Source organism: Sander vitreus, chromosome 3 (genome assembly GCF_031162955.1).
Source record: "Sander vitreus isolate 19-12246 chromosome 3, sanVit1, whole genome shotgun sequence".
In the NCBI taxonomy this organism is placed as follows: Eukaryota; Metazoa; Chordata; class Actinopteri; order Perciformes; family Percidae; genus Sander; species Sander vitreus.
Window position 1 is genome coordinate 2,302,557 of NC_135857.1, and position 26,233 is coordinate 2,328,789.

The following is a 26,233-nucleotide window of genomic DNA, read 5'->3' on the forward strand; positions in this document are numbered from 1 at the left end:
AAAGATAAACAACGGCAGAACTGGCAGCAGCATTGACGTCAATGCTTCGATTTGATTGGATGACCTACTTCGTCGGATCAAGCCTTTCATTCACCATAAAAGAACTCATCTTAACCCAGTAAGTTTATAAGAGAGACTTGCAGTCACTCTGAGAGTCCTGGCATCCGGTTGCCCAGGAGCTCGTTCATGCTTCCTGTTTCCGCTTTGTCGCGCAAGATCTACTTCATTTTGACGTCACAATGGCGCACGCCAGCTTGGCTGCGGCTACTGTAAAACATGCATCAGACCTTTCTCTTAAAACCAAGAGTGCGCCATCTAGTGGGCTCAGAAAATAAAGAAAATAGTTCACCAAGCTTCATTTGGCCATCACTAGTGTCCAGGGGCTGCTAGCAGAGCTTTACATTTTTGCATCATCTATTGTCTTGTTTGCATCATCTCTCTGATATCCCATGACCACTGGTCCTCTTTCAGTATTAGCTAAAGTTTGTAGAAACTGTGGTGGCAGATGGAAAGCCCATGTGTCCACGCAGCGGTCATCCCCGTCCTCTCCTGTTCCTGATTGGTCTGCCAGTGCTTACAGCTAATTCAGGAATGTTGTAGAATTTGCATTGTTAGTTTTCAATCCACTGTTTTGACCCCTCTTTGTTTTCAGTGTTTCTGAAAATTTTTTATGTTTATTGAAAAATGGCACGTGCTATTTAGAGAAAATGTCATGCTTTGTCTCTCTTGCAGATGGTCAGCCTCTCTACAACAGCAGAGAACAGTAACAGGGACTCGTCCTCTGCATTTTTCAATACAACTTCAGCTGATTCAACTCCCCTGAACACCAAAAATCCTAGTTTCGAGGTCCAACAGCCAGAGGACTCGAAGCAGCGGGTGAATAAGGGCTTCAGAGTGTCTGAGATACTGGCAACTACTAACTCCTATCACAATTCCATACTAGAGTTCTTCACTAATTTTGCCAAATAAGCTATTCTGTTGCATCTTTTCTTGTGTCTTGGATGTTTTAGGTGCTTTGGGTTCAGTCTATGTATTATTATGTGGCGTTTCTAAATTTCCTCTCTTCATGCTCTGCATGAGCCGGTCTTTTCTTGATATTTCAGTCGGTGCATGCTAAAGGAGAATGAACTAAAACCTGTAAGCAGGCAATCTATAACGCTTTGGGCTATGGGCTAGTTTGTGCCTTATTTTAATTGTGGCAGTATTAGGGGGTTGTAGCCAGCAATAGAAAAATCTTTTTCCTTCTGTGTTTGTCTGTTTAAGGCAATGTGTATACCTATTGCTTCTGTGTGGATGGCTCTAAGCAACAACTAAAAACTCTTGGCATGTGGGAGGTCAAGAAAGGTTTACACATTGCCTGTCCCAAAACATGAGTGTGCAGGGCCATGATGCTGGCTGAATTAAAAAAAAAAAAAAAAAAAGTATATCTATTTAATTGGCACAATTTATGCACACTAAATTTAAAGTAAAAATAAAGGAAAACACCACAAGGAGTGTCCGTAGGGTCCCACGCCAAGGTTAGTGTATCCATTTTACCCACAAACGTATCTGTTTAATAATGAAGTATAACAGAGGGAAGACATAATATAATAATATAATAATAACCTTTACTGCATGCTGTCTCAGTATTTGTTTATAACTAGTCCATTTTGCCAGTTCCTGAGAAAGCATGTGTCCTCCCTGTGTTCCTTTAGCATGATGTGTCACAAGAAGAGGAAGACACCAATGTCCACGAGGACGACCCCTCTCTCTCCATCAGTGATATACCCCTGGAATTTCACTGTGGTGACAGTTTGACAATGGACATGGTTCACATTGATGACAAAGGAGAACTGGACCTTGACAGCTTCTTACCCGGGTACCTACTCCCAACTTCTCTCTATAATGAATAAAGTTAGATGGCAATGCCATTAATAACATGGCTTTATGTCCACTCAGTCTCACCGAGGAGGAGAGAGACGACATGCTGGAGTCCCGATCCTCACCGCCACCGTCACCCTTCTTCTCCGCCATCCTGGCAGCTTTCCAACCAGTGGTATGCGATGATGCAGAGGAGGCTTGGAGAAGTCACATCAACCAGCTTGTGTCCGACTCCGATGGATCCTGTGCAGTCTACACTTTTCATGTGTTTTCTTCACTGTTTCAGGTATTCCACCACGGCATTGTAGCCAGCATACACCTAAATTCCATTTACCGTGTGCCTGGCCAAACTGAATAATTAAAGTGAAAGGGTAACAGGATTAATTATTGGCTGATTAACCTTTAGAGGGAGAGGCTTCCTTTCAGAAGAGGTCTGATAATTACAAATAGAGGGCACTCTGTAGATGCTTTCAGCTCAGAAATCTTCAGGGATTCATTAACCAGATGTTGTTCACTTCACTGACCAAAGCTGACGATGGAGAATTTGAGAAATAATGACAGAATGGAAGTGCCTTAAATTATGTAGGGGTGGCTTTGACAGTATCCCAGCCAGCCTGTTTTTTCTTCATTTGCAGAATATCCAGACCAAATTTTGTTCCTTGACCTGTGACGCTGTGAGTTACCTCGGTGATGGCCTGAGAGGATTGGGATCAAAGCTTTTGAGGTCTTCTCAGATGCTGACGTCATGCTCAGAGTGCCCAACGCTATTTATTGATGCGGACACCGTGAGTAACCTGAGATTTTTTTTCCGGTTTCAAATACTTTTGGTAGTAACTTTGGTAGTTGAACAAATTCAACAGCAAAACTCTATTTTTTCAGATTATGTCCAATGGATTCCTGGAAAAAATGAAATTCAGCGTACTGGAACTTCAAGAGTATCTTGATACGTACAACAACAGAAAGGAGGCAGCTCTGACTGTAAGGACATTCAATATTATGCCTTTCAGTCTGAATGTTACCTGTATGTTGTCACTGAGTTGTTTATGTTGTGATTCTGTTGTCTCTGTTACCAACAGTGGTTGCACAACTGTAAGGCCACCTTTCCCAGGAGTGCTGGGGGCACTGTGATAACATGTCAACCAGCAGAGCATAAGGAAAAGGTACAGTAAAACCATACCTTTTTAGGAATATGAGCTATAACTCTGACGTGCTATCATTTCAAATGATAATTTTAAAAAAAATATGATTTTAAGGAAAATTGATGCTGTTTCTGTAAGAATGGAATTACAAAAATGACTGGAAATACTAAAGATTCCACTTCAACTGACTTTTCATACTGTATTCTCTGCATTACGATTACTGTGTGATACTGTAGCTCTGTGAGTGTTACCTCTAATTTTCTATGTATATGTAAATGTCAAGTTCCTGACAACCTTGAGTTGCCGCACATCACATTTATTATCTCATTCCAATGTGCATTGTGATCATTTTTTAACTCTGCTGGGCATGGGAGCAAGTTCTCTTAAGTTGCACTTGATCTAGCAGTAAACAACTACGCTCACTTCACAACTGAGGAAAGGAACCGCAAAATGGAAAGTTTTGCTGCTAAAAGATGGTACTTAATAGCTAAGAGATTCCCACCAAAGTGAGTGCATTTGTGCTAATTAACAGGACAAATTGTTACTTTGCTTGGCTTTTTTCACTTGGCTTTTTGATTAAAGGTGCCCTGTGGAGTTTTCTTGTTAACAAACGAAAGTTATGGATACATTCAGTGTTACTCACCAAAACTCATTGTGTGCATCCTGCTCTAACAAACGTGTCGAGTGCTTTTTCTTACTCATTAAGCATTTGCAAAATATTTTAAATCCAGCATTGTTTACTAGCTTGTAGTCTTTTTCTTCCCTGTCTTTCTTTGCACATTGCAGCATATCTTGGTGTGTTACCGCCACCTACATATCAGTAGAATAATGTGACACCATCAGCGGGACTATGTTGTGTATCGCGTCACCATGTACGTCATTTTGCACGTGCACAGGACAAACAAAACGTGGAGCCACTCGTTGCTAAACACCTCCATAGCGCTGCTAGAGGTCAAAAACTCCACAGGGAAACTTTAATTCATGGCGACCACCTGCATGCCAATAAAAATGTGTGCTAATACTTTTCACCCACTTTCAAATGGAAATAATAAGGAGTTGCATGCCCTTCTTTTGATTCTGTTTTCCCTACTTCTTGTCTGTCCTGTAACATGCTTGCTTTGTAGCAAATGGAATCTCTGGCTGTAAGTTGGAAAGTTCCTCTTTGTTGTTTTCAATGTTCTTTTTCTTTTTTTTTAAAGCAAAACTTTGGCCTACTGTAACCCCATTTTCAGCACTTGTAAAGTCTTCTGTATAACTACAGCAGGTCTGACATATATTTACAAGTAGTTCTACAGTAGTTGTATGTGAGTTTCTTATCCATCAAATGCAGAACTCTACCTGATCAAGTATAAATGAATATCTAAGACGGAGAAACCTAGCCCACTGAAATGGCATTTTGCTAACAACCACTTCTCTCTTCCTTTCAGCAACTGGAGCTCTGTCACAGACTCTACAAACTCCACTTTCAGCTGTTGCTGCTGTTTCAGTCCTACTGTAAGCTGATTGAACTGGTCCATGTAATAAGCTCTATTCCCGAGGTAGGTACATCATGCATTTGCTTGTCCTCTCTTTTTGGAACCATGACACCCACCATCTAATCCATGGCTCTGTTTAATAATAATAATCCCTCTTAACCTTTAGCTGACAAATATGTCCAGAGAGCTAAATGAGCTGAAGAGCAACCTGAGAGTAGCAGCAGCCTCGGTCACGAATGATGAGATTGCTGCCCGTGACAGATCCTGCTCTGAACCCACCTTCAGCTCCTCTGAGACTGCTGTGCAGGCCATCCTCGAGTGTCTGAAGAACAGCGAGTTTCCCACAGCCATCCGGTACATTCGTGAGTGCAGGTGAGAAAATAAAAAGGCTTGTTTTTCTGTACATAAGGGTCAAAATATGCCTTCAGTCAATAACATTTAGTTTTTTCATTGCAGAACATTGTGGCCTAACGACATCTTTGGCAGCCCCTCCGAGGATGAAGTCCAGACTTTACTCAACATCTCCTTCAGACATCAAACCTTGGGTCAGACAGGAACTTTTGCTCTGGTGGGCTCCAAACAGGACCTGACAGAAATCTCTGTTAAGTTGATGGAACTTAACGGGGAGATTCGGGACATGATCCGACGAGCCCACGGCTACCGAGCCATCACAGCTTTCCTCCCAGACTCCAGGGTTTCAGGCTCGACTCTTTGATGGTGGTCTGGCAGTGTGTGACACCCGTTTCCTGCACAGCACCCTGTCCCATGCCTCGCCTCTGGTCCTGTCTGGGGCTGCTGCTATCATCTCAGTAGTTAACAGGCACTCTGCTCTCTCCTGGGAATAACCAAACCCCCTTTCCTCTTCTTGCTCTCAGCACATCAGAATGACATAAAGTCAGATCTTCAGATGTGCAGGAATACTGTTGTTGTTTTTTGAAGATGAGAGACTTTGCTGTTTGCAAAGAAACTTAGGCTTTTATTGCACTAACTATAAAAATTGTCACAAAGCGACCACTTGCTACTGAGGTTAACAACTCTTACATTTAACAAATGACATACCAAAGCTAAGTAATTCTCTTTCAGTTATGTTGTTTTAATTGTCAAGGGAAAATGTGCAATCCTACACTGAAGTGGAAGAACTTTACTATATCCTGAAAGAATGTATTTGAATATCACAGCATTGGAAAACATGAACATTGTTCGTACAGAAAAAGGGAGGCTTCATTACTTGGTTATAGGTGTGTGTGTGTGTGTGTGTGTGTGTGTGTGTGTGTGTGTGTGTGTGTGTGTGTGTGCGTGCGTGCGTGCGTGCGTGCGTGCGGGTGCTCGAGTGTGCAATATAAACCTGACGACCATCACGGATGGAATTATGGATACTGATTTACAGAAATTGTTCACATTTAACTACTTCGACATGCTGCAAAACTACTGTAACGTCTCCCATACCTACACTACATGATGATGTGTGAGTTACCCGTTACTTAAAACATCTTCCTGTTCCTTTTTAACTGTGCAGCTTTTAGCAATTAGGTAAATTATTTAATATTATTTGCATTAGAAAAACATGCATTTATCAGACTAGATTTATAAAAAAGAAATATTTTGTTTCATCTTTCAACCTGCCAAGCTTGCAAATTCTATGTACTATAAAGTGTAATAGTAATGCTTATGGATAAAAACAGAAACTATTTTAACTGAATAATTGTACATAGAGCAATGGGGGCTTTGCTCAGACTCATAAGATTGTATTTTTATGAATTTACAATTTGAGTTGCACGTAGAGTGAAAGATAGCTACATGTTTGTAAAGCTTCCACAAGAACGGTGTGTGTAGCCTCTCGCCTTGTAAATACTGCTGCCTTTGCAATGTACTGTTCTTTGGTGTTCTGCACACTAATGTAACAATAAAAATAAAACATTTGTTAACTATGGTTTCATTTTGGGATTTGTGTGATATTACTGTTTTATTTTTTATAAACTTGGGAACTATGGTGCCTATAAGCTCTACCTGTCAGATGCAGCTTTGAGAAGACCCCTGACAGAAAGAGGAAGCATCACATCTGGCTCTGCCAATTCTCATGATGGAGGAGGGTGAGGGTATACAGCCAGAAGCTTAGGAGCTAGGGAATGAATGTACCCAGACATTTTAATATTATTCTTCTGTTATTGAAAGAATGTGACATATTCGACCATAATTGCCCCATTACAGAGTCATCCTAATATTTATGTAATAAGTCCCCTATCCTTGAATGTAAAAATGAACTAAACTGAACGTTAACAGGTATCCTAGCTTTTGAAACCTGTTAACGTTAAGTTACTAGAAATACTTACCTATAGATACAGACATGTATTATAAAGTAATATTGATGATAGTTACCTGTTGAGAATAAGGACATAGTATTATTCAGTATTATTATGTTAAGGACTCCTTCCCATGATAGACTATAGTAAACTATAGGTTCTTACCTTGTTTATACCAATGACTTATACAGTCTATGGTTTATACTGATGTGGAATAACGTGGATGTGATTTTGTTATTAATGAACGGTCCTGTAGGGGGCGATCATACACCGTGTTTAGGTAGAGTGCATGTTTTCTGACCATGTTTCTGACCCATGTCCTATGCCCATGCCCCATATACTGTAGGTTAATGTGAGCGTATGTGAAATGCCATACCAAACAACTGAGTAAAGCTTTCCAACGTATTTGATTCTGTGGACATTCAGTTATTTAGAGGAATAGACTCCATATTTAGAAGATACAACCGTCTCCACACGACTCTTATTTTGAAGTCGGACTTCCAGAGTTCCGGTGCGCGAGGTTTGTTTTCGAAGCAGGAGCAAACAGGATGGTTACTATGTTTGACTCTTATTAAAACTTCTTTATCATCGTGGTTTTAATTATTTGTCGTCAACATTTTGTCAAGAGTTTCATCACAACATGAAAGTCAACACTCTCGTACACTTACCATGGTAAGTTAGAATAACATTAACTTCAAAGGTTAAATCTACTTTTTGGGTAACCTTAACGTTAGCAGTCAATGTAATGTTTAATGTTTTCTAGACACTGTCAGCTAACTATAACATTTTAGGGCTGTGAAACAAACGTTAGCTAACGTTACATTCTCGACAATTTGTCCTTAGCAGTTTTACTATTCAGTTAACGTTAACGTAAGCTAGTGTAGTTGATTAGCAGCTAACGCTAGGCTATCATTCAGCTTAAGTGAGAATCAGATTTTTAACTGATGTCATGTTGAAAACTTTGTCTTTTTCAGGTGTGCCACATAACAAACTTTAGGGATTATATAAATCAACTGGAATGGATTTACCCTCCAAAAACATGTACGACACATACAAAGATGAAATCTGGAAAGGTAAGACAACAGTTGTGTCTCTGTCTTTGTCACAATAACTTGGACATTATACGCTGCACAAAGATTGTTCAGAATCAGAATCAGAATCAGCTTTATTGGCCAGGTTTGCGTAGCTAGACAAACAAGCAATTTGACTTCGGCTAATCTTTGCTATCATGTACAACACTGACTTAACATATAAAGAATAAAAAACAGAAATGACAGTAAGAAATATAAGAAAATACTGTTAAGTATACGGTATAACACTGCACTAGAACTTACAACATTACAAAAAATATACAGTAGCAATTGAAGAGAGGGAAGGAATGGTACAATATCAGTATAGTCCGAGATTTAAGATTTAAGTATAAATATAGTGCAAGACAGTTCGGTGCAATGGTCATATATTATTAACAATATTGTAAGATCGAAATATACAGTATCTCACAAAAGTGAGTACACCCCTCACATTTTAGTAAATATTTCATTATATCTTTTAATGGGACAACACTGAAGAAATTACACTTTGCTACAATGTAAAGTATTAGGTGTACAGCTTGTATAACAGTGTAAATGTGCTGTCCCCTCAAAATAACTCAACACACAGCCATTAATGTCTAAACCGCTGGCAACAAAAGTCAGTCCACCCCTATGTTAAATTCCCATAGAGGCAGGCAGATTATTATTTTGAAAGGCCAGTTATTTCATGGATCCAGGATACTATGCATCCTGATAAAGTTCCCTTGGCCTTTGGAATTAAAATAGCCCCCCACATCATCACATACCCTTCACCATACCTAGAGATTGGCATGGGGTACTTTCCATAAAATCATCTCTCAATGCAAATCAAACCAGCTATTAGGCTAACTGATACCATGCCAGTCTCTAGGTATGGTGAAGGCTATGTGATGATGTGGGGGGGCTATTTTAATTCCAAAGGCCAAGGGAACTTTATCAGGATGCATAGTATCCTGGATCCATGAAATAACTGGCCTTTAAAAATAACAATCTGCCTGCCTCTATGGGAATTTAACATAGGGGTGTACTGACTTTTGTTGCCAGCGGTTTAGACATTAATGGCTGTGTGTTGTTATTTTGAGAGGACAGCACATTTACACTGTTATACAAGCTGTACACGTAATACTTTACATTGTAGCAAAGTGTAATTTCTTCAGTGTTGTCCCATTAAAAGATATCATGAAATATTTACTAAAATGTGAGGGGTGTACTCACTTTTGTGAGATACTGTACATGAGGTAGATGATCAGAACAGTGTTGATTGACTTTGTTCAGTGTAAGGGTTGGGGCTATTTCTGAGTGTTCAACAGAGTGACTGCTTGGGGAAAGAAGCTGTCTCTGTGTCGGCTGGTTTTGGAGAACGGTGCCCTGTATCTCCTACCAGAGGGAAGGAGGTTGAACAGTTTGTGACCAGGATGCGATGGGTCTGCAGAGATTTTCTGACCCTGGACCGGTACAGGTCCTGGATGGTTCATGATGCAGGACTGTTGTAATGCATTTCCAGCTGTTTCTGATATTGTGTCCTACCCTTTAAATCCAGCTGCATAATCAGAAAATGGTACTTTGTGTGCAATCACAAAAGACAAAACATTCTGTGTGTGGAGGTTGTGTAGTCATTACTATTCTATTAATCCTTTTTAATGTCCCAATTTAGAGCTGGGACCCCTGGACCCTGACTGGTTTGAGGCACTGACAGCTCAAACGTTCACTAGCGAGGGAAATGTCTCTGATCAAGATGACCTGTGTGCCAACCAAGAGGGACATTTTAAAACACCCTTTGACAGAACTGCAGTAGAAAGTCAGCTGTTTTCAACCCCCAAAGTTTTTAGACAACGGCGAGTTGTGTCTCCTGAAACTGAGGATGAGCAGTCGTTCACTGGTGAACAAGGTAATGTATTATTAAAGTTGACCGTTTATGTATTTATGCAGTAATCTAAATACATTTTTCTAGCACATTGCATGAACTCTTTCTAATCAGGAATATGAATGTCTGTATTGGACATTTTAAATTCATTGTTGTAAATTGTACTTACCTACTTGTGTTTGCATTGAAAAGCTTTTTGATGCATTTAAATTAGAGGTGCAACGATGAATCGATTAGTTGTCAACTATTAAATTAATCGCAAACTATTTTGATAATCGATTAATCGTTTGAGTCATTTTTTTTATTAAAAAAAATAAGATTTCTCTGATTCCAGCTTGTTAAATGTGAATATCTTCTAGTTTCTTCTCTCCTTTGTGACAGTAAACTGAATATCTTTGAGTTTTGGACAAAACAAGACATTTGAGGACGTCATCTTAGGCTTTGGGAAACACTGATCCACATTTTTCACCATGTTTTGACATTTTTATAGATCAAACAACTAATCGATTAATCGAGAAAATAATCGACAGATTAATCGACTATGAAAGTAATCGTTAGTTGCAGCCCTAATTTAAAAATAATGTTTCTCTGTGGTACGTCCTAGAAAAAGAAACATCGCCATGGACAGCAACACAAAGTCCATATTTGTTTCGGATGTCAAAAGAAGGGTGAGTGCTGTTTGAAAGAAAAACTATACGTTTATTAAATATTCCAAATTAGTTTTTGCATAGTTCTTATTTCAGTGTTTGTAGGCATTCTAAAGGGCTGTTCAGTTAAAGCGAGAAAGGAACGAATATAGATTTTATATTCAACTCTTGATGGTAAAGAATTGTTCTTTGAGAAAAGACTCGTACGTTTACAACTTAAATACATCACCATACATTGTTAATTCAGTGTTTATGGAATTACTTTAAAGGTATTCTTTTCAAAGTTACTTGTATTGTCACTGCTGTTGGCAGTTTTAGATGTCTATCATGTTCTTTATAGGGTTCGAGGTGCAAAATATGGAGGTTTCCACCCTCAGAGTCAGCACAGTTTTGGTGAGCTATAGCATATCTGCATGTCTGTTTAAATTACATTTGACAAAAGATTGAATCAACACTGGTTAATTTGTTTGCCTTTGCCACCTGTACAGATCTGCTTCATACCCCACAAAAATCCCCAGTAAGTGTATTCAATCTAACAGTGATATTATCTTCCTTTCAGCAAATGCCGGTATGTGAATGTGGAGTAATGGATTACATTAAGGTTTCCCCTTTTCATATACTTTTTAAATGATACAGGTCAGCTATGCCAAGCGTGTATCTGAAAGTCTCGGAGCACAGCTTCATTCTGATATGTCATGGACCAGTTCTCTGAATACTCCACCACCATCCACCCTGATTTTATGTAAGCAAATGACACAATTGGTTGTTTTAAAAAAATATCTTTATAAGTGATCTGTGAAATAATTGTCTTCTCATTTTAATAGCTAAAACAGATGAGAGTCCCTGTCCAGTGAGTCTTTCTGACGAAAAAAATGTTGTTGTGAGTACTCCGTCCAGCCCAAACATACATACACATATTTCTCTCCCAATTTGTAGAATGTAGAAATAAGAGTTAAAGATGTTCTGCTTCTTCTCCATTATGAGATCTGTCAAAGATATAGTAACATATATTGACACCACAAATTCTTCACGTCATACTATATGAAATGTCAATAGATGAGGACTCAAGAGGAAGAAAATAAGGCAGATGTGAACATTGATTTTAGTTTAGTTTTTTTTAATAACTCCTAATTTAATCTCCCAAGTTACATACAAAAGTATCCCATCATACACACGCACAGAAAAAAACTTCATTATAGCATACACAGACATACAACTGCCTACCATACATTGAAAATGTAAAATAATGAACCATAGGAATTACAATGTATATCAATCATTCAATCAATCAATCAACATTTATTTATACAGTAACCAAAAGGTATCCAAAGTGCTTCACATCAGAAACCAAGACTAAAACACACATCATATAACATATCATACAATAAAAAGAATGACACATAGAAACAATAAAATCAGAAAAGGTTACATATAAATAGGAGAGTGAAATTGTCACACCACTACTACGTATTAAAAGCCTTTCTAAACAGATACGTTTTGAGTTTAGACCTAAAAAGCGCTACATCTGTAGTCGTCCGAATTTCAGGGGGTAACTTGTTCCAGAGTCTCGGGGCAGCGACTGCAAAAGTCTGATCACCCCACCGTTTGTACTTTGACCTTGGGCCGTTTAAGGCCTGGCCCCGGAGTATGTTTATTACTTGTTTATTTAAAACAAGTAATGACATGTACAGGATACAACTTTTTCATGGGACCTACATACCTGCATATAAGTGTCACTTTTACACTTAAATCTTTATTCCGCGGTCCATAGAAAAATGGGATTTAAAATGTGTCCATGTTTTTTCAAAGATTGTTTTTGGCATTTTAGGCCTTTTATTGACAGGATAGTTTAAAGCGCCCATATTATGCTCATTTTCAGGTTCATAATTGTATTTTAAGGTTGTACTAGAATAGGTTTAATTAAAAAAAAATATATATATTTTTGTTGTACTGCACAGCTCTCTCTCACTGCTGCAGATCCTCTTTTCACCTGGTCTCTGTTTTAGCTACAGAGTGAGACCTCTTTTCTTCTTCTTCTCTACTATCTTTGATTGCACTCGCACATGTGCAGTAGCTCAGATGTAGATCATGTCAGCTAGCTAGCTCCATAGACAGTAAAAGAGAGGCTGTTTCTCCAACTTCGGCAGGATTAGCTGGGAGACTTCTAAACAAGGGCGCACCTGTAAGTAGTTATTTTGTAGGTTATGGTGAACTTGTGTGTGTGTTGTAGCAGTGCTTTGCTATTGAGAACGAGGTAGCATGCTAGCGTTAGCATTAGCGTTAGAATGCTAACGCTACAAGCTAACGGTTGTGGTTAGCCAGCTCGTTTCGGCTTGTGACGTCACAAGCCGTGCCGATTTTAAACAGCTCACCCGGAGACTGAAGGCAGGACACATTCAGAAACCGTATCTCACTCAGAACAGCATGGATGGATTTTTTTCAAAGTTTTGTATGCGTATGGAAGCACCAGAGACACAAAAGAACACCCCAAATATGGGCACTTTACAATATGGGATGACATGCGTAAAAGGGTCGAACCTGCGGTCGCTGCGTAAGGAATGAGCCTTGGTACATGGGGCGCACGCTCAACCAGGTGAGCTACCATGGCACCCAAAAATGTGTCCATATTTAAAATTTTTTTTTGAAATGATCAGATTTCCTTCTTGTGGAAAAAATATTTTCTCTAGTTTTGATTGAAACGTTACATCCTTCAACCACCTGGCATGAAAAGGCCATTTGGGATTTTTTCAATGAAATATTATAAGACAGCAGGCTTACAGGCAGGTACATATAAGTATTCATAGACCTGGCAGCATTCTCTGGTTTTACACCAAACAAATGCCTGTTAAAGGATTTGGTTAAATCCATGTGGTGTAAGCATCTCTCGGACACAATGGGCAGTCTTACGTTGCATGAGCCCATGTCTACCACAGGAAGAGGACTCATGTACTTGTTCAAGAATTGTTTTTTCAACTCTCTCTAAAGTGGAGGGTCCCTTGTTCCCAGTATTCGTTACATTTTTTCCCGACCGTGGAAACATGCCATTACAGTAAACATGGTAAATAAGCAGGTGTGGCATTTAAAATGCTTCTGAATCTCAGTTTTTCTATCTTGTCTTTCTCAGTTGGTACGGAAGCTTTTCCCTTCTCTTTCAAATGCATCCAGAGTCGGAGTCGTGTCACCCAACAAGAATGACATACCTAATGTTCACCAAGGTACAGTGTACAATTGCAATTATCCAAGATGGTGCAGTGGCTCTGAATATAAATTACAAGACTATGCATTTGCAACAGATTATCTTATTTGTGTTGCACAAGCTTTTAGATGCAAAATGATACTGATTGCTGGTCTGTAATCAACAGGTGTTGTTTCCCCTGAGCCTGGTCAGAATCCAGAGTCCCACGACTCCCCCCAGAGTTCACTGAATCAGCGTGACGCAGTTTGGAAACAGACGCTACCAGATGCTATTGAGGATGGAGATATACGCAGAACTGTAGCAAGTGTTCTTGATGGAGCTGAAAATGTTCTCTCTATGTTTTTCACCAACAGTAGTTCAGCACTGAGAAAAGTGAAAACTGACAGAATCAAAAGAAAGCAAATCATCCTGACAAAAGAACAAGACTGCAGCTCTGCGGACACCTCACCAACAAGCAGCGCTGCATCCAGTGAACAGAGAACAGCTGATCAGGCGCCTGGCAGGCTTCCCTCACCCCCACCGGTGAAAACTGGAGAGATTGGAATCACCCAGTGGTCTCCGTTGAGTTTATCTGAAATTTCACGTTGTACTGTGGATACTTCTTGCCATGATAATAATCCCGTTAAACAAGTGGAAAACAAGATTTTAACAGAACAACTGCGGAGTGACCCCGGCCAGCTAGTCAGGCCACCTATGAAACTCGCAGACTCTGGATTCACTAAGAAAAAGAGAACATTTATTTACACTGTTAAGACTTCAAAAACACAGGTTCAAGGAAAAGAAACACCGTCTCGGAAGATGGACTCATCCCCAGGGATTCCAGACTTCTCTGGTAATACATTTCTCATGCATGTAAAGTGTAAAACAAATGCTGTGATACATTCAAAACCCTTTTCTACAATGACTAAACTGATCCTTTGTTTATTTCAGGACAAGAAGTTAATGTGAAGCAGTTGAGGAAATCCTCAGATGAAGCAGACTGTTGGAGGAATGGGAAGAATGAGGTGCAAAAACAGGGAAATCTCGCTGAAGACAATCTACCTCTCTCTGTACAAGCAAAAGTCCAGGATCTGGACATGTCGCAGCTTTGCAAAGATTTTGCTCAAGACTTCAGTCAAATGTCAGACCCCATCAAACTGAGTAGAATAGCAGAGGATACTCCTCAAAATGGCTTCTCTCCATCAGCTTGTCTGTCAGCCTTGAAACAAGCTAAGAAGAAAGCAGTGCAAGCGAACCTTCACCATGACTGTGATGCCGTCAGTAACAGAAGACATGTTTCTACCACTAATCAAAATAACCCCATCAATGAGGGCACGATAAGTGACAGTGGATTCCAGTCAGCTGTTGTAGATAGCACTCACGTGACTGCATCATCATTTGTTCTTCCCAGTTCAGAGATCAATGGTCAAAGTCAACAGTGGACTGGCTTTAAGAGTGATATCCACAGGACCACTCCTTTCACATCTATAAATAAAGGAAAAGGAGAAGCACATTTGGATGATATTTTAGCAGAAGCTGAAATGCATGGCAAGCTGTCCAGTGCAACCAAGGAATGCCAGACACTGGGCCCCAGCAGAGAGAGTGAGTTGCACATTGAGAGAACATCAACACAACTACCCAGCAATACAAAAGGAACTGTCAATAACAATTGCGTTCTACTTAATGGTCAAGTTCATGGCAGTCTGCCAGAGAAAACAGTTTATCTTCCTTCTGTCCATACATCAGGATTCAAAACCGTTTCAAATAAGGGTATACACATTTCCTCAGCCAACCTGGAGAGAGCCAAACGTCTCTTAGAAGAGACTGAGGAAGAAATTACTTTAAGTGACCAGCCTACCAAATGCGCACATGATACTAAAGATGAAATGAGCATGAGTGATGGATCAGTGAAAAATCCAACCACTAACTCAAACCAACCATTTTCTTCAAGTGAAAAAAATGCGGATATCAGTTGCCAGTTAACAGCTTCACAAAAAGCTGATGTGACTGAGCTGTGCACGCTCTTGGAAGAAGCAGACAGCCAGTTTGAATTTACACAGTTTAAAACCGCAAAGCTGAAACAACACTGTCAAGATAATGGCACCACGCCCAAAGAAGTTGACAGAGAACTTGACCCAGATTTTCTTTCAGGTATAGATTTTGATGACAGTTTTAGTTCAGAAGCTGAAAAGCACCTGGCAGTAACTGTGATGCATGACAAAATGGCCTTAGTTTCAGATGGTAAACCAAATTGTGAAACATCCAACGTCACAAGTAAATCCGCAGGTCTGTCATTGTCGAGTGCAATGAAAAAAGACAATTCCTCTCCTGAAGATGTGTCTTTTTCTTCAAAGCACATCTCTGAAGACAGTGGAAGTATTCTGTCAGCTGAACCCAAAAATCTTGACAGACATGGGCAGACTAAAACAAGCCAGCTAGAGAACAAAAATCCTTTAATGCTTGGTGGTGTGGGATTTAAGACTGCAGGAGGAAATGTTTTGAAAGTTTCAAAAAAGTGTCTGAGCAAAGCTAGAGCTTTGTTTGCAGATTTAGAGGAGAATCTTGTGACGAGTCAAAACCCACCTGACAAACAAAATAGCAAAACTGATGCTAAAACACCGCATAAGCACAGTGTGGATAGTCACACTGGTGACCTTTTGCATCGTAAAAAGGATAATTTGAAATTCACAGGCGATACCGGAGAAAGGGTTCAGAGCTGTTTTTCCAACGTGATGGAGTCTGTCTGTTTTGACAGAAACCCACGCAGAGATGAAGATGCTATAACAACTTTGAAAAACAGCATAACGGACACAACCACGCATCAAAGGGGGTTCCAGATGGCCAATGGGAAAGGGATTTCTATTTCAGTGAAAACTATGCAAGAGGAAGATGCTTTCTTCAAAAACTGTGATGTTATCAGCAGTAATGCTGGCATGTCAGTAAAACCTAAAAAGAGCATACCCTTGCCTGGAAGTGTCAGTCTTAAGGAAACCCTTCCAAAAGGTAAACCTGTTCAAGGGATAAAAGAAAACCTTCCTGAAGAACCAATCAATGAGTTTGAAAATGTGAATGCTGGTCCAGCTGCATGCCATAATGTGGACAGTCACAATTTTGGTGTCAAGAGTACACTGGCTTTAACAAATGCAGCTTCTTTCCGTGAAAATCCTTGTTCGACTGCAAAGGCACATTCATCTCTCTCATGCACAACATCAAAGAGTATTGGCCCCTCTGCCGTCAGTGAATTGAGCAATGGTGGTGGATTTTGTTTAGCCAGTGGGAAGAAAGTATCTACGTCAGCTGATGCAATGAAAAAAGCAGAGCATCTTTTGAATGAAATTCATACACTTGATGATGCAAACAAACAACCGAAACAAAAAGGAGACGCTTTAAGAACAGGCCATCTCAACAATCAAATTCAGGTTCCACCATCTAAAAATGGTAGCTTTCAGATGGCCAGTGGCAAACGAGTGGCCATTTCATCTGCAGCTCTCAAGAAAGCAAAATTGTTGAGTGAATGTGATAAAGTTGAGGATAAAATCAGTGTAAAACCAACACATTCCAAGATGGCAGTCCCTGGTCCACTACCCAGGAATAGTGGATTTCTTGCAGCCAGTGGTAAGCCAGTAGCATTTTCATCTGAGGCCCTCCAGAAGGCCAAAGCTCTCTTCAGTGACATCAGCTTGAGTGCAGAGATCCCAGCTGTTCCAGACACAAGGAACAGTGACAAGAAACAAGGCAATGCTGACAACACCGAGAAAAAGCATTGTGGTTTCACAACTGCAGGGGGGGCAAAAGTCCATGTGTCACAGAAAAATCTGTTGAAAGGAAAAAACCTTTTGGAAGAATTTGATGATGGTTCTATTTCAGCAAAAGCAATGCAAGAAGCAGATGCTTTCTTCAAGGACTGTGACATTATGGATGATAATGACGCTATGTCAGTAAAACATGAGAAAAGTATAGCATCTGTGAGTGGAAGTGGCATTGGGAAGAAAAACCTTTCAAAATGTAAAAAAGATCACAAGGTGTCAAACATTTCTGAAGATCCTGGAGGTGGGCGCACTGAGTTAGAAAATGTGAACGTGGGATTAGTTGTAAACCATGAAAAGATGCTGCAGCCTGATGATGTGGAGATTCACAAAGGTGTTGTTAAGAACACATTGGATTCTACCAAAGCACCGTCTTTACATGGAATCCCAACTTTGATGACAGAGCCACTTTCTCTCCAGTTGTGCACAACAGCTATTTGTTCCTCAGCCAACAATGAATTGAGCAAAGGTGGTGGGTTCTCTACTGCCAGTGGGAAGAAAGTATCGGTTTCAGATGATGCAATGACAAAAGCAAAGTCTCTATTGAATGAAAGTGCTACATTTGAGGACACAAACAAACAACTGAAACACAAAGAAGACATCTTTCCAACACGGAACGGTGGATTTCAGATGGCCAGTGGTAAAGGAGTTACAATTTCATCTGTAGCTCTCAAGAAAGCAAAAACTCTTTTAAGTGAATGTGATAAAGTTGAGGATAAAATCAGTGTAAAACCAACACATTCCAAGATGGCAGTCCCTGGTCCACTACCCAGGAATAGTGGATTTCTTGCAGCCAGTGGTAAGCCAGTAGCATTTTCATCTGAGGCCCTCCAGAAGGCCAAAGCTCTCTTCAGTGACATCAGCTTGAGTGCAGAGATCCCAGCTGTTCCAGACACAAGGAACAGTGACAAGAAACAAGACAATGCTGACAACACAGAGAAAAAGCATTTTGGTTTCACAACTGCAGGGGGGGCAAAAGTCCATGTGTCACAGAAAAATCTGTTGAAAGGAAAAAACCTTTTGGCCAATGGAGAGTGTCATTCAAACTCCTATTCAACAAGCCCACGTAACACCCATAAGTCAGATCTATCAAAAGTGAAAGATGTGAAAAGAACTTTGAATTGTAATCTCAGCCGTGAAGAGGAAATGTCAAGTGTGCTGGACTGTGAAATAAATCGGACAAGCAGCAGCGAGGGATCTAATGTCAAAAGGCCACAAGAGTCTTCAGTTGCAAACTTTCAGTCACTTAACCTAAGTGGCTGCACTGAAACCCAGCAGAGGTTTTTTGCTCAGGAAGCTCTGGACTGCACTAAAGCTTTGTTAGAGGATGAAAGTCTAGCTGGCCAAAGTCTCTCAATGACTTTAGAAAATGCGCCACTGCAAGAAAACCCAAAATCCAGCCACAGATCTGTAGAGGAACAAAAAGGAACTGGGAAAAGAACAGTCGAGGACCCAGATATGACTGGTAAGTGCTTGTGTTACTACTCAGAAATGTAATAGTATAATGTGTTTTTTGTTAATGCACAGATTGTTTCAGAGTTTTCAATTTTACCAATTTAGCTTCATTGGATATTAAAAAGATTGTTTCCCTATTGCAAATAAACCATTATTTTGACTAACTAAGTGCTTGTATATTACTAACCTTAAGCTGTGACTCTTATCTGTTACAAGCATGGCTATTAACGGTTGCCTTACTGTTTTTTGGAATATTCTAGGTCAGCCTCCCCTGAAAAGAAGATTACTGGAAGAATTTGACAGAACTGTCGATGGCCCAAGAGGTTCAACCCTCCACCCGGAAAAAAGTTTTCCAATTGGTAAATCGCCAGCACTGTAACAAGTTAGCAAAATAATACATCATACATGTATTTGTATTTTAAATACAAATGTTTTTTCTTTATTAAGATATAATGAAAGACAGGAGGGTTTTCAAGTACAGCGTCTCTCTCCATCCAAACATCACGAGACCACACTGGTAAGTTGCCTGTGAATTGTTGGCCATGTTTTCAAAAGGCTGACGCATGTTATCAGCTCCTTGTAATGTATTTTTTTTGTCTAACAGGAATGGAAAGAATTATGTGGAACCCACATTGCAAAAGACAAAACCAACACAACAGTCAACCCCAGACGACCGCAGATCAGCACATTCCAAGATGCCGGTGTTTGTTCCTCCATTCCTCAAGGATGCAAAGACACAGAGTCACAAGAATACAGTGCTTAAGGACAACACAAAAACACCCATTTCATTTGTTCCTCCATTCAAAAAGCAAATAACTGTTGTCCAAGAGAGCTCCTCTAAACCCCAGGAGGAAACACCCTTTAACAGCAACACTTATGTACCGCCCACTAAAAAAACACTAAGCAACACAGATGTGACTGGTAATAAAAGCAAAGAAGACGTTCAGACGGTGGCCTCGACTACAAATGATGATCCGCTAAATAATCACAACTTTCCTGTTATCTGTGGATCTGATGACTCTGCTGCAGAGGCCTCACCTGTGGAGGACACAGTGTCCACAAGCCAAGGTGCACTAACCTTTTTGGGTGAAGTCAGTATGATATGCTGTCAATACTCGGCATTACGTAGGTCAAATAATTATGTGTTTATGGTCTACAGACATGTTTCAGGATCTTCATAACGTAGAGCTGGCACGAGATATGCAAGACATGAGGATCAGAAAAAAGAAACGCCAGACCATTCGACCTTTGCCGGGAAGTTTGTTTCTAACCAAAACCTCAGGAGTGTTGAGGATACCATTAAAAGCTGCAGTAAATGGAAAGCCTCCTGCAAGATACACCCAAAAACAGGCAAGGCCAGAACTGGTTTGTCAGTCAACTTTGTTGTGTTTGGTTAAAAATGGGATCACTGTCACGTAAACTGCTTTTTGACACGTTCTTGTTCTTGTTTTTGTTTTTCAGCTGTATGGACGTGGAGTTCATCAGCATGTGTATGAGATCACCAGTGAGACGGCTGAATCTTTTCGCTTCAATTTACAGCAGTTCCTCAAACAGGAAGCCTTTATAGACGGCGGTGGTGTTCAGCTTGCTGATGGAGGATTACTGATCCCCAGCAATGATGGGACTGCAGGGAAAGAAGAGTTTCATAGGTATTATTTAGAGCTGCAAAGATTAATCGATTAGTTGTCAACTTTTAAATTAATCGCCAACTATTTTGATAATCGATTTATTGGTTTGAGTAAATTGAGTAATTTTTTAAGACAAAGGTAAAAATTCTTGGATTCCAGCTTGTTAAATGTGAATATGTTCTAGTCTCTTCTCTCCTCTGTGACAGTAAACTGAATATCTTTGAGTTGTGGACAAAACAAGACATTTGAGGACGTCTTCTTGGGCGTTTGGGAAACACTGATCCACGTTATTCACCATTTTCTGACATTTTATAGACCAAACAACTATAAGAAAATAATCAACAATGAAAATAATCGTTAGTTGCAGCCCTGGTATTATTTAATTTAGTTTAAATCAGGCTTTGTAATGTTGAACCTATTATAGTGTTTGAGAAACCAAAGTATCTTGGTATCTGCAAATGCAGGCTGACTGTACTGTACTGAATATCATGTTGTTCTACACTGTCCACAGAGCATTATGTGACACCCCAGGTGTGGACCCTAAACTGATCAGTGAGGCGTGGGTGTATAATCACTACCGATGGATTGTATGGAAGCAGGCCTCCATGGAAAGATCATTTCCAGAAACAATGGGCAGCCTCTGTCTCACCCCAGAGCAGGTCCTCCTACAACTCAAGTACAGGTACGTGAGATTCTAGCTTATTTTAGTTCAATGTTTTCCTGTTGTTGAACTTAATTTCATCATGCACCCACACGCATCTTGTTGCAAAATGTGTATAAATTTAAAATATATTCCTAAATAAAATTAAAAAAAATATTGCTGAACCAACTATCGTATTACACATCGCCCACTGCCATTTTGTTCACGATTTTAAGGCTTGATGTAATTACACTTTATAGCATTTAGTCAAAAGAAATGAGCAGAAATATATATTGTTTACTAATGAATTACGTTTTATGGCTAATTATATCAGGCAAAGTGAATGTATTACATAACATATATTTTAATTAAACGTACATTGTAGTTTACGTGAAATAAAACATCTGTTTAAGTTTTAAATGTAATTTTATTTAGCATTTATTTTCATTTTTTATGTGAATCAGATATGATGTAGAGGTGGACCACAGCCGCAGGCCGGCTCTGAGAAAAATCATGGAAAAGGACGACACATCAGCCAAAACCCTGGTCCTCTGTGTATGCGGGGTCGTCTCCAGGGGCCAGTGCCCAAACAGACAGAGTTTCAATGACACTAAGACTCCACAAGGTGCTGATGCCAAGATTGAAAACCCGTCTGCAGTTGTCTGGCTGACAGATGGATGGTACACCATTAAAGCCCAGCTGGATGAACCTTTGACTGCCATGCTTAACAAAGGTCGAGTGGCTGTCGGTGGGAAGTTGATCATCCATGGAGCTCAGCTAGTGGGATCTCAAGATGCTTGCTCCCCTCTGGAGGCACCTGAATCTCTCATGTTAAAGGTAATTAAAGGGGACGAGGGCTCAAGTTATTCTATCTTTCCACAAGACAACGAACTAACAACTCGGATAACTAATTGTTTATGTGTTTAGATTTGCGCCAATAGCAGCAGACCTACACGATGGGATGCTAAGCTGGGATTTCACAGAGATCCACGGCCATTCCTGCTTCCTGTTTCCTGTTTGTACAGCAGCGGAGGACCAGTAGGATGTGTGGACATTATCATTCTGAGAAGCTACCCCATCCAGGTGTGTTTAGTCTTGCATTGTTATATTGTTTCAGTTACTCCTGGAAGTTGATGTTATGATCTCTTTTGAATGAATGCTTGTCACATTTTCCAGTGGATGGAGAGGAAACCAGACGGAGGCGTAGTGTTCCGTTCTGTTCGCGCAGAAGAGAAGGAGGCGAGACGATACAACAGCATCAAACAAAAAGCTATGGAGATCCTATACGCCAAGATTCAGGCGGAATTTGAAAAGGAGGACAAAGGTAGGAATCTTGTTTTCAGCATGTTAGGTACAGGTTAAAATGGAATACCTTTTAACAAAATTGTAATTTTCAGGTAATAAACCTCAACATAGAAGACGGACAATCTCCCGTCAGGAGATGTCAAGTCTTCAAGATGGAGAGGAGCTCTATGAAGCAGTGGGGAATGACCCAGCTTACCTCGAGGTGATAAGAAATTTGCTTTACAGAATCGTTTACCTCATTTCTCTTATGAATAAAGTTTGAATTGCACGTCTATTTCACTTGCATGTCCAAGGCTCATTTGAGTGAAGAGCAGTTGGAGACTCTGCGTGCCTACCGGTGTTCTCTGATGGAGAAGAAGCAGGCTGTTCTGCAGGATCGCTACCGGAGAGCTTTAGAAAGTGCAGAGGACAGCGAAGGAATCTGTCCCAAGCGAGAGGTTACACCTGTGTGGAGACTCTGCGTTGCTGACTCCATGGACCAACCAGGCAGTGGTGTGTCTTTATCTTTTAAATTCATTTTACATGTACTATGGTTACTTTAATGTATATTATATTGTGTTATCAAATACTGATTTCAAATAATGTATATATATATTTTTTTTAAGTTTACCAGTTGAATCTTTGGCGACCTTCCTCGGAGCTTCAGTCTTTAGTGAAGGAAGGCTGTCGATACAAAGTCTACAACCTCACCACTTCGGATGGAAAGAAACATGGTTGTAGCACAACAGTTCAGCTGACTGGGACAAAGAAATCCCAGTTTCAGGACCTACAGGTACTGTAGAAACCAACTATCTTGAGCACACTCAGTGGGCATATGGAGTTGTAGATCCATTATTGATGAAGTCAGATTGATGATTTATAATACCTTTTTATTTGTTTTATCATTCAGGCTTCTCAGGAATTGTTAGCCACACATTTTCAACCAAGGGTCTCTACCCGTTTTGTGGATCTTCAAAACCCAGAATTCCAGCCGCTGTGTGGAGAAATTGATCTCACAGGATATGTCATCAGTATCGTAGATGGGCAGGGTAAGAGCATCTTTGTTTTTTTTCTCTTTACTTTATTGTGTTATATATCTTTTTTGTGAACATTATAGGTTTACAAAGTGAAAAATCCCAAAGTCCACCCCAAAGGGACTTACCATCTCCAACAGAAAACACTGTTCACAAACTGCTCCAAACAGCTCTACTGTAGTCCAGCCTTTACTTCAGAGACAAACGTGGTCACTTTGGAACACACGTTATAATGCTCGCCTAGCTGCTAGCATGGCACGCCCTCATACTCTGCTTCTGACTGGCTAGTAGTCCTTACCTAGGTACTGTCAGGACATGCCCTCATACTCTGCTTCTGACTGGCTAGTAGTCCTTACCTAGGTACTGTCAGGGCACGCCCTCATACTCTGCTTCTGACTGGCTAGTAGTCCTTACCTAGGTACTGTCAGGGCACGCCCTCATACTCTGCTTCTGACTGGCTAGTAGTCCTTACCTAGGTACTGTCAGGGCACGCCCTCATACTCTGCTTCTGACTGGCTAGTAGTCCTTACCTAGGTACTGTCAGGGCACGCCCTCATACTCTGCTTCTGACTGGCTAGTAGTCCTTACCTAGGTACTGTCAGGGCACGCCCTCATACTCTGCTTCTGACTGGCTAGTAGTCCTTACCTAGATACTGAGCATGTGTGACTCCCAACAAAGATGGAACAGAAGTGAGATGTCTCACTCTGTAGCTAAAACAGAGAGCTCAACACACAGGGTGAAAAGAGGAGCTGCAGCAATGTGCAGTACAACAAACATATGGTGTTTTTTGAAAATTAAACCACGTAAACCTATTCTGATATAACTTCTAAATACAATTATGAACCTGAAAATGAGCATAATATGAGCACTTTAATGGTTTCTGCCGTAACTGTATTGTTACGGTAAAATGTTATGGTAATGGTTGTTTGTGCTTTTGAACACAGGTTTCTCTCCTGCATTTTATTTGACCGATGGGAAACTGAACTTTGTCAAAGTGCGCTGTTTCAGCAGCTTTGCTCAGGCTGGCTTAGAAGATTTGATAAAACCACATGTCCTCTTGGCTCTGAGCAACCTGCAGCTGAGAGGTCAGTCCACATCGCCCACTCCCGTTGTGTACGCTGGAGATCTGACCCTCTTCTCAACAAACCCCAAGGAAGTACATCTACAGGAATCCCTCAGCCAACTCAAAAACCTGATCCAGGTACAACGCTTTAGTCAATCTTGCCTCTCCTATTGATGTCTAACAAGTATTTTACATCTTGTCTTCATTGCACACTTGAAAAGAAACTAACTTACTTTAAACAGCATTCCATAAAACATATATGCAAAACTGCACAGACACGAGACATACAGTATAATGGTTCAGTGTGAGTGCCATATGTATTTAATCGGCTACTGATCAGATGAAGATTGTTTAAAAGGATTTGCTGTTCTCTGACCTGAACCACGTAGAGCTTTCTCATCTTACTTTTCTGCATCTTTTGGTTTGGATACAATAAAATGTTGTAAACTATAAATATGGCATAACTATCAATTTCATCTTGTGTCTTCAGGGTCAGGAGAACTTCCTTCTAATGGCTGAGGAGAAGTTTTCACATTTAGTCAAATCTGATGGCCTAAAGTCCATCTCCTCTCCAGCTCTGCAAACACGAACCCCAGCTTCTGCAACGGTCAGAAGACAAGACACAAAAACAAGTGTGAGTTGATGTACTTGCTGTTCAAAGCATTTGCTCTCATGACCATTTTTCATTGATAAAAAAATGAAAATGTGTCATTTTATGCAGGTGACCCCTCAGCAGCCAGTCAGAAGCCTTGGAGCATTCACTCCGGTCAGTAGGAAACCTCCCGCAGCAAACTGTTCGTCAGAGAAAGACCCTATCAGCCTGAAGAGGAAGAGAGCTCTGGACTATCTGTCTCGCATCCCGTCTCCACCACCTCTCTCCCATCTGGGCTCAGTGGCGTCTCCATGTATAAATAAGACATTCAACCCCCCTCGGCGGTCTGGGACACCTAGCACTTTAAAAACTGTACAGACTCCAGCTTGCAAACCCGTCAATTCACCCGTGGAGGATGATTGGGTGAATGATGAGGAACTGGCTATGATTGATACTCAGGCATTGCGTGTTGGTGATTTACTGTAGGTACATAAGACTGTAACTTTAACTGTAAAAAAAAACTGTACAAATGAGTGAATGTAAAAGCTGTGTATGGCACATATTCTGTGGTTGTTTTTGTGGTCTCACTGGACCCATTAAAGAAGTGAAATCACTTCACATTAGTAAAATCATGTCATCACTTTATACTTATCTACATTCTTCAGTCTACTTTTTTTGTCTGTAAAATTCAGTAAGTTGAAGACACATTTAGAGTTGCATTCCTGCAGTTTAGCTCCATGATTGGTATTTGTGCTGTGTTTGAGGACAAATAACAAGGCTTACAGGGAGTCAACTGTCACACCTGTAGATCGTGACATAGTGTATGTCGTTTTGTTTTTCGGTAAATGAATTCTAAAATAACACATATACTGTATAATGTGTGTGTGTGTATATATTATATGTATATGTACTACACACACATATATGTATATATACACACATATATATATATATATATGTATGTGTATATATGTATGTGTGTGTGTATATATATGTATATGTATATATATGTATGTATGTATATATGTGTATGTATATATAGTGTGTATATATATATATACACGTGTGTATGTGTATATATATATGTATGTATGTGTATATATATATGTATGTGTGTATATATATATGTATGTGTGTGTATATATATATGTATGTGTATATATATATGTATGTGTGTATATATATATGTATGTGTGTGTA

General features: G+C 40.1%; 2 protein-coding genes across 9 annotated transcripts in view; both read left to right on the top strand.

Moving 5' to 3' along the window:
• The window catches only part of LOC144514792 (protein furry homolog), a 66,251-nt gene extending 59,847 nt beyond the window's left edge, over nucleotides 1–6,404 (top strand). For 7 of the 8 annotated variants that reach the window (XM_078245651.1, XM_078245634.1, XM_078245635.1 and 4 more), the window contains exons 53-61: nucleotides 733–876; nucleotides 1,695–1,858; nucleotides 1,939–2,146; nucleotides 2,496–2,645; nucleotides 2,740–2,838; nucleotides 2,937–3,020; nucleotides 4,427–4,537; nucleotides 4,641–4,846; nucleotides 4,931–6,404. In XM_078245651.1, the coding sequence (XP_078101777.1) occupies nucleotides 733–876; nucleotides 1,695–1,858; nucleotides 1,939–2,146; nucleotides 2,496–2,645; nucleotides 2,740–2,838; nucleotides 2,937–3,020; nucleotides 4,427–4,537; nucleotides 4,641–4,846; nucleotides 4,931–5,189 (1,425 nt within the window). In that variant the 3' untranslated portion in view covers nucleotides 5,190–6,404. Of the gene's footprint in view, nucleotides 1–732; nucleotides 1,518–1,694; nucleotides 1,859–1,938; nucleotides 2,147–2,495; nucleotides 2,646–2,739; nucleotides 2,839–2,936; nucleotides 3,021–4,426; nucleotides 4,538–4,640; nucleotides 4,847–4,930 lie in introns of those variants that run through there. The other variant, XR_013501592.1, reaches the window with a different exon arrangement.
• An 892-nt stretch (nucleotides 6,405–7,296) lies between these two features.
• brca2 (BRCA2 DNA repair associated) lies at nucleotides 7,297–25,688 on the top strand. Its single transcript, XM_078245656.1, has 27 exons — nucleotides 7,297–7,446; nucleotides 7,749–7,847; nucleotides 9,499–9,732; nucleotides 10,313–10,376; nucleotides 10,696–10,748; nucleotides 10,844–10,872; nucleotides 10,992–11,097; nucleotides 11,180–11,235; nucleotides 13,480–13,570; nucleotides 13,718–14,383; nucleotides 14,482–18,801; nucleotides 19,052–19,150; nucleotides 19,239–19,308; nucleotides 19,396–19,859; nucleotides 19,951–20,141; nucleotides 20,253–20,440; nucleotides 20,931–21,101; nucleotides 21,524–21,896; nucleotides 21,987–22,142; nucleotides 22,236–22,383; nucleotides 22,457–22,566; nucleotides 22,658–22,856; nucleotides 22,970–23,136; nucleotides 23,254–23,392; nucleotides 24,323–24,579; nucleotides 24,932–25,075; nucleotides 25,163–25,688. The coding sequence occupies exons 2-27, from the start codon at nucleotides 7,793–7,795 to the stop codon at nucleotides 25,517–25,519; spliced, it is 8,907 nt and encodes a 2,968-aa protein (XP_078101782.1). The 5' UTR covers nucleotides 7,297–7,446; nucleotides 7,749–7,792; the 3' UTR covers nucleotides 25,520–25,688.
• Nucleotides 25,689–26,233: the final 545 nt, after the last annotated feature.